Source organism: Gossypium raimondii, chromosome 1 (genome assembly GCF_025698545.1).
Source record: "Gossypium raimondii isolate GPD5lz chromosome 1, ASM2569854v1, whole genome shotgun sequence".
NCBI lineage: Eukaryota > Viridiplantae > Streptophyta > Magnoliopsida > Malvales > Malvaceae > Gossypium > Gossypium raimondii.
In genome coordinates, this window is record NC_068565.1 from 24,721,394 (window position 1) to 24,729,714 (window position 8,321).

Here is an 8,321-nt window from a genome sequence, read left to right on the forward strand (position 1 = left end):
TTACAGAAAATAAATTATTTCTTTTCTTTTTTATCAAAAAAAGAATATTACATTTGAGAAAAGCACTATGTGCACATGAGCCAATCCATAAAACTTATGTGCTGTTCTCAATTACATGGGCTGATTCTCAATTCCCTCTTCTACCTTACAGAAATTTTATATGAGGAACTGCCAAAATGGGTTTAAACCGAAACAAAAACCGTAAACCATTCTTCTATAACTCGTCAGAACATGCAGTGTGAGACCCTGAGGTATATCAGTCACCTTGTAGGCAGTACAGTTGACGAATATTTCCAGAAGCTGTCATATTATTATCCACAAACCAATGTTCAGTGACATCAGATAAGTCAGTTGATTTCCTAATTTAGGTATATCCCACCCTAAGTTTTGCTTAAAATTCAGAGAGCCAAAAGAAAATCAGGTAAGGGTAAAATCATTAGAAATCAAATGGAAAGAATGGAGTATAATTTACAGAAACCTAGTAAGAAATCAAAAAGGAAAATACCCATTGTCCGGTTAGAAAATATCATCTTCAGCTACATGAACCTATTTTTATTTTTGAATTTTCAAGAATGATCAAATTATGGTTTCCATCCCTACACAACTTGAAGAGTTAATCTATGTACTTCAATTTCACATAAGTTGATCTTCCTATTATTATTAATGTTATGCCTTAGTTCAAATCACTAACACCTTTAAAAGATTCTGTTAGTCAGCTAGTGTAGATTTTTTGGGAAAGAGAACCAAAAAAAGAATCTAAATCATGAGGTTGAGCTGGAATTCTTTTTAAAATAAATTAGTGAAAATACTATTTTAATAGAGATAGTTTCACCTCTTAAATGATAGGAATTTTGAGTTTTTAAAATTGTCCAAATCAGCCAACTAATTGAATATCTTGTAATGGTATTACTGATTTGGACTAAAAAATAACATTACAATGGAAGACCAAATTATGCAAATTAAACTACAATGACTAACGTACAAAAATATATACAATGACTAAATCCCCAAATTAAGCATAGTACAAGGACAAAAGCCATCATCGGACCTATAATCTTTACCATATAGCATCCTATAATCAAAATTACTCTTAACTAGAAAATAGAGAACAGTAAACAACTATAACCGTGAATAAACAATAATGAAAACCACCACATATGGAAACGTAAAGATGAACTTAACAAAAAAGATAGAGATGATGGATTTACCATATAACCAGTCTTTGAAGTACACATGAAGAGCACTGGATAGTTCTCTTTTCCAATTTTCTTCAAGGGGAGCTTCTCTCAACATTTGCTTTATCTCACTTAAATTCTTTTGCTGTTGATAACATTAGGAAGAAAACAAAAATCATTTTAATCCAAAATTAGAAAGATTAATAAAGCCAATCACTAATTCTTTATACACGACATTGTTTCTATCTTGCAGGTAAAATACAACTCAAACTATAAAGTCAAAGTTTATCATCCTCATTTAGGCTTATTGCATTTACATTTCTCTGTTGAGATGTCATGTACGCATCAGGTAATGGGAACGGGTTATCCTTTGTCGATCCAGTAGATTCATTTTCAAACCAGTTTGGAATCTGTGTTAAGAAAATGCTTATGTCATGTATGAACAATATCAAATAATAAAAAAGGTAAAGGAAAGAAAGATGCAGAATACCTGAAGCTAAGCTATGAAATACACCAAAGCTTACCAGGAAATTCGTTAACTGATCAGGATCTAGGCATGTAGCTGACTCAGATTGAGCATCAGAAACACCTGCAGGGTGAGATAATGAATCGTGTGGATCAATCACACTAATCGACAAAGCTTCATCCCATCTATTGATAGTTGACACAATGCCAACTTCAGTCAAGTGCTCCTCCAACTGGGAGTAGTACGTATTATATGGTGCCACCTGATAAAATTTAAGAAAACAATATCCAAACCGTCAGTCTTCCTTTCTATTGAAGTTCATGCTGGTGATTACACCCAAAAACCAACTCATATAATAGCAAGATGGAACTAAAAAGTAAAAAATGTCATTAAAGATTAACCAATGATTTGTAAGGGTCCATATCTACCAGAAAGAAACAAGGAATGCCTTCTTGGGGCGCTCTCCTCCACTGATCTGGAAGAATTCCTATTCTATTTTGCAGCATCATTAGATATTAGATATGCTAAAACCAAATCTTTGAGGAACATATCCCTTGAAAACCTTAATATTCTATATACTGTCTATACTATCATAATGATAGGCCGATAGCAACGATTTGCATTAAAATGACCAGAAGAAAATCCCCACCACCCCCAGTGGCCAATATATATAATCATTACAAGCTAACACATAGCATGGATTAGACAGCAACAATAGTTGACCTATGATGATACTACAAAGAAATCAAATGCCAAAAGCAAACCAGTGAGCTCAAACAAGTATTCAAATACCATAGTTTATACAATATGCATGAAAAATCACAGAAGTTTAGCTACAAAGTAATTTTTCTGTCAGTTGTGGTTACTAAGAATGACCAAGTTGTTATAATAACCTTCATAACATTCTCCCCAACATGTAAGGCACTACAGGCATGTGGCCCCATATCCAGCATATAGACAACTGACTATAGTAATCACCAAAAGATTTTTAACTTGATCACACTTCAATTATTTGTTAATGGATGCTTAAGTTAACTCCTGAACTGCTACTGTAACACAACTTGTTCCAAGATTAACAAGATATTTCGTTAATAATTCTCTACAGACGGTGAAAAATTATATCTTGGCCGACATAAAACTAAACCTAATTGAATTTCTTTCCCTGATCAAGTATCTTTTTTATTTTTGTAATTCTCACCACAAAACTCAAGTGTGATTACATCAAATTCCCATTGCACTACAAAGTGGTTGGTTCACTAACCTGTAGTTTGTGGTTATCGCCAACAAAAAGGGGACGTTGGTTCACTCCCAAAAAGAATACACACTCACGACAATTGGCAATGCAGACTCGTTTCGCTGCTATAATCACATGAACACGTTCACAGTGTTCAACTCTTACAGCCTGCAATAATAAAAAAGATCATGTTATATTCAACCGTGAATGAATGCATATCATACTTGACCTGATAGATCAACAGTTATGGGGTGTAGACATCAGGTTGATTGTTTTAAAGGGAGTACAGTAAGTAAAAATAAAATATGAAAAGGGAGGGGGGAAAAGCATATAAAGTGTTCCCATAGAAGAGGAATCATTGCAAACGGTAAAGAATAATATAGAAAACCATAACTAGAACCATCAGCAAAATTTGACTTTACACAAAGATGACATATGCAAGTATCATATGGGGAAAGAAAATATATGTTACTGATTTAAAAAATTTTAGAAATATAAACTGATTGTGTGCACGTGCATGTCCATATTGCAGTTTATACAAATGAAGGATAAAGAGAGGCTATTCTTTTGGAAGTTCAGACACTCAAGTTACGTATGAATTAAAAAAAAGGACTAACTGACAGTAGATGATAGAATTTTGAAAAGAGAGTATCAATGTCTTTATGGTACACCTACAGACATTCCAACCATGAACAATTCATAGATTACTCACGGGTGAAGGGAAGATTAAAGGAAAGATAGACCAGAGCCCTATACTAAAAGTAAAAACATAAGGAATCGAACAGTAAGGTGCTTGATCACCTTTTGATTGAGTCTCATTGGTAAAAAAGAAACAATTGGGTAACTTCTTTAACAGTGAAGGACATTTTCCAGTCAGTAGAACAGTGAATAAGAATAACACTAAAGAAGAAACATCAAAACAAATCTCACCAGAGATATGTTCAACAATTCAAATACCAATACTGTGTAAAAAGAGGAAAACAAATCTGTATCCAAAATCTTTATTATAGTAGAAGAGAATGTTTCCACTGGTTCCAAAATTAATGCAATGCAAATAGCTAACAGCACAAAGGCAATGATACCTTGCCAACAGCTCCAAGAACTATAGTAGCATCTGAGCATCCATAAATAATGGCATATCTCAAAGGTGCTAAAATGTAAATAGTTGAATCATGGCAATTAATAACCTGAAATTATAAAATCATGTAAAGTTAGAGGAGTTTTATGCCACAAAGTACATAAATATCAAATAATCATCATGAAATTAATAAAAGTTGTTGGAATAATTGGATATCAAACAATAATTATTGGAACCTTCAATTTTGAGGAAAGGTGCATGCTAAGTTATGCCAACAACTTTCAGGGATTGTTAAAGTACACAGCAAATACCCCATGAAAAAAATCACGTTTCATGAAATCACAATGCAAACATAACCTAACCTTTACGGAAGAACTTTTAAGGTCAGATGCCTGCTTTACATAAGATGATTTAGAGACTCCCTCAACAAAACACGGACTCCTCGCACTAGGTGAGGCTTTGGCAGAACTTGGACTAGCATCAGCCATAGCAATATCCTGGTCAGAGCCACTAGGAGAACCGTTTTCTTTTGCAGAAACTTTTTCAGTAATAGACTCCAAAGAAGAAGCTATAGTCTGCAGAAGCCAATCATGAACTTGTGATACTGGAACAGGTGCAGCAGGCATGTCTGGATCTGAATTAGCAAAAAATGGAGCAGCTTGGCTTAAAGGAACTCCTCCTGATCCCTTATCACCAAATTGAATCAGGAAACCAAGGTGCTCAAACCCTTCCATGGTTAAAACCTGAAGGAACAGTACTTAAATGAGCAAAGCCATAGAAGCAAATAACAAGCACAAAAAGAACGGAAATGTAGTAAGATACACAACAATGAGAAGGACCAATCAAGAATACATAGTAAGATAGGACAGTCTGGTAACAAAGAGGGAGATCAAAGAGAACCCAACAAAGCAAAATATTACAATGTTTTAGTCATGCAAATGAGGCCCCCAATTTTCTTGCATCATAAAAACAGGTCGAGCACTAAAATAAACCAATGTTTTAGTGCAAACCATTCTTAATGCAAACTAGGCCTCTTGCCAAGTTATCAGTAAGACAAACTAGGTAATGCCTTCAAAAACTAGAACATAAGCGACATAAGGACATTGTATAAACAGCCAGATTTACATCCCAGCTCAATACTATTATACATGAATGTTTGACTCTACTAAGTGCAACCACTAAAATTATTCTACCGTGTTTTCACCTTTTGTCCTCTGAAACTAAAGTTACAACATGCTGAATTATAAAATTGCATTCACATATGAACTACAAAGATAGCAATAATTAAAATGCAACAAAAGATCATTGTGAAACTGAAAAAGAAATTGTAATCCTCAGCTTATACTTCAACTGGCTCAGTTTTGATTGTATTCAGAAATACAGAACAAAAACCCACAAGATCAAAAAGAACACGCCAAACTACATACAGCAAGAAGCAGTACTACAAACCAGAGACTCTTCACTTTCCCCCTCCACATGCTCTGACAGAAGAGAGAGAATATTAGCCAAGTGCTTTTGTAGATAGGACAGCTGGTGGGCCTCTTCATCAGCTTGTGATGGCATATATCGGCGGCTGTTGCTGCGGACAAGCTACAAAGAGAAGAACCAGACAGTAAGTCTAAGTGTGTATCACCACAAATTAAGAGTCTAAAGCCATTAACTTTGAACAGCAAATAGATCTATAACCATCACAAATATTAACAGAATGGTGACATCCGTATTAATGAGATAAATAGCCGGATCATTTAACAAATGCTCCCATTATCTGAAATACTAATAATAATCTTCCCAGACACAGTGCCAGCTAAATTAGTCATATATTATAGAAATCTTAAAGCAGCAAGGAGAGGGAAAAAATAAAAACATGAACAATCAAACTAAGCAATTCAAAACACTGCATCTCTATTCATTATGTTTGTACCCAGGTCCCATCTCATCTTCTTAGGCTTAAAAGTGCAACAATACATTCCGTACATCTAAAAATAAGAAAACAAATAGTATAACCAAATACAGCAGACTATAATTTTAAACTTATGCTCCCTCTTAGTTATCACTTCTGCTACTTGCTTTTTTCTTTCTAATGATCTATTTGGGTTTGGCTAAATTAATGATTATTTGTGTCCAACACCCATCCCAACTTCTTAAGGTTAAATGCAACAATGCTTTGGATGAAGAATTAAATTAAGAAAACAAACAGTACAACCAAACAAAATGAATACTATAATTTTAAACTTATGCTTCCTTTTATTTATCACTTTTGCAGCTTTCTTTTTCTTTTCTAATGGTCTATTTGGGGTTTTTTTTTTTGCCTTTAGCTGAATGATTTATGATCTATTTGGTTGTTATTTTATGATTACAACTTATTTTCCTCTATTTGTCTTTCACCTCCTAAAAGTTAGTATTAAAAAAAGTAAATAATTGAGCAACTTAATAATTTATTAAAATGAATATAACTAAAATGCAACGCCAACATATAATTTTCTACATAAAGGCATACCCGTGCAGTTTACTTGCAAAATCAATTGTATTTTAACTTTTTTTTTTAAGTGTAACAAGTACATTCAAGGTACAAATACATGTCCAAGTAACCACAAGCATCAAACTATTACAACGGACTACCCAAGTTACCACAAAGTAGAATCGAATCATTACAGCACAAACAGACTAAGAACTGGTACAATCCATACTAAAGCTAAGAAACTGGACTAAAACTCACACATGACAACTGCACATGATGGGACTCGGACACCACGCATATAATTATACGAAAGCTAAGAAACTTGACTAAAACTCACACGACAACTGCACAGATGGGACACAGACACCTACGCATATAATTACGCATGGTAAGTCTCAAACCTGGGTATTCAGGACCCAAGGCCTCTGCCTTTGCCATCTGGGCCAAGGCCTCATTGGCAATTGTATTTTAACTTTAATTTATTAAAATTGTTGTTTTTATATATGCATTGTTCAAGAAGTATGCATTGCACATCCTTTTTGCTTCAAAAAGCAAGCGACAAAAACATCAACCAAATGGAATTTGAAAACTTAAAAAAAATTAAAACAAAATCCTATTTTATCAAAAAAAAATAATGGTAAAATGTTAAGCAAACTCACACATAATTGTTCCATATAAACATATATCACGCATTGCTGGCATCCGAAAGTTAAATTAATACTTCAAAAATATTATTGCCTTTAGTTTACTAAAAGATTTTGCATCCTATTTCCAAAACCAAACATAGCCTCAGTTATCTAAAAGATTAAATCCTCGAAGACATCTTTCCGTTAGTCAAAACATAGAATCACATTAGTTCTTTCCCAATGCCGACCAAGAGTCAACATTTCGTGAATTTTATAAGCCCACAGAATCAAATGCGTTTATTTTCCTAAAAGTAACCATCAATCTACCATAATTGTATAAAACGACATTGAAATTAAATCAATAACCACCTAAGTTCCAATAACCACAAATTCAATTAAAAAAAAACACATTTCACCAAAAAAGAAAAAAAAAAGGGATAGCGAAGGGTCAGGCTCCTCACCTGCAAAGGCGAAAGGGCCGACAAGTAACCATCGAATGCTGACATGGAAGGCCAGACATCGGCAACCGCAGCGGAGTCCTTGTGCGAGCGCGGCAAAAGCCTCTTATACGATTGAATATACAAAAACAGGATCAGATCACGCAAATCGGCACCAATGGAGTCGACATCATCCGGCAGGGCGGTTACGAGCGGGTCGGATTCCGAGTGGAGGACAGAAGCGAGAGTTTCAAGGACGAGACGCGAATGGTCGAATGAGATCTGTAGCAACTCAGCGAGGGCCGCCGAGTCGACTCGTTGAGTTGAGGGGGATGCGAATTTTTGCTTTAGAGGGGTTAATGCTTGGACGGGATCGTTGAATATGAGCTTCTGGATTGTTAGGAGACCGTGCTCGAAAGGCTCGCGTCGCGGGTGTAGGATAGCGGTCGGTATTGGAATCGAATTCGGGTCGCTCGATGACGTTGATGGTTCGATGGGGTCGGCCATCGCTTTGTTTTAAGATAGGCTTTTTTTGCTAATGAAAAAAATGAAATAGAAGAGTTTTGTTCTGCAGATCTTCGAGCAATGAATGATGTTGTTGAAGGGGAAGAGTGAGTGGTTGGGTGCGGTCAGGTGGGATCCGGTATGGTGGAACCGCTTACGTGGCTGGATTTACTGGGATGTAACGTTAGTAGAGGCAATCAAGTTATTTAGGTCAAATTTTATATAAAGGTCCTTCTATTATGCATTTTGTTAGACTTAGTCCTTCTATTATAATTGGATTATATCTAATCTCTTTGGTTTTTTTTTTTTTTTAAATATGTATTTTCAATCCTGATATATTTTT

At 35.0% G+C, this 8,321-nt stretch overlaps 1 protein-coding gene across 1 annotated transcript; it reads right to left on the reverse strand.

Annotated features, from left to right (window-relative positions):
- LOC105785455 (uncharacterized) lies at positions 1 to 8,062 on the reverse strand. The gene is made up of 9 exons (XM_012611549.2): positions 7,499 to 8,062; positions 5,403 to 5,543; positions 4,316 to 4,696; positions 3,958 to 4,062; positions 2,903 to 3,043; positions 1,700 to 1,903; positions 1,493 to 1,585; positions 1,209 to 1,320; positions 1 to 300 (listed from the first exon to the last, which is right to left on the reverse strand). The coding sequence occupies exons 1-9, from the start codon at positions 7,979 to 7,981 to the stop codon at positions 257 to 259; spliced, it is 1,704 nt and encodes a 567-aa protein (XP_012467003.1). The 5' UTR covers positions 7,982 to 8,062; the 3' UTR covers positions 1 to 256.
- Positions 8,063 to 8,321: the final 259 nt, after the last annotated feature.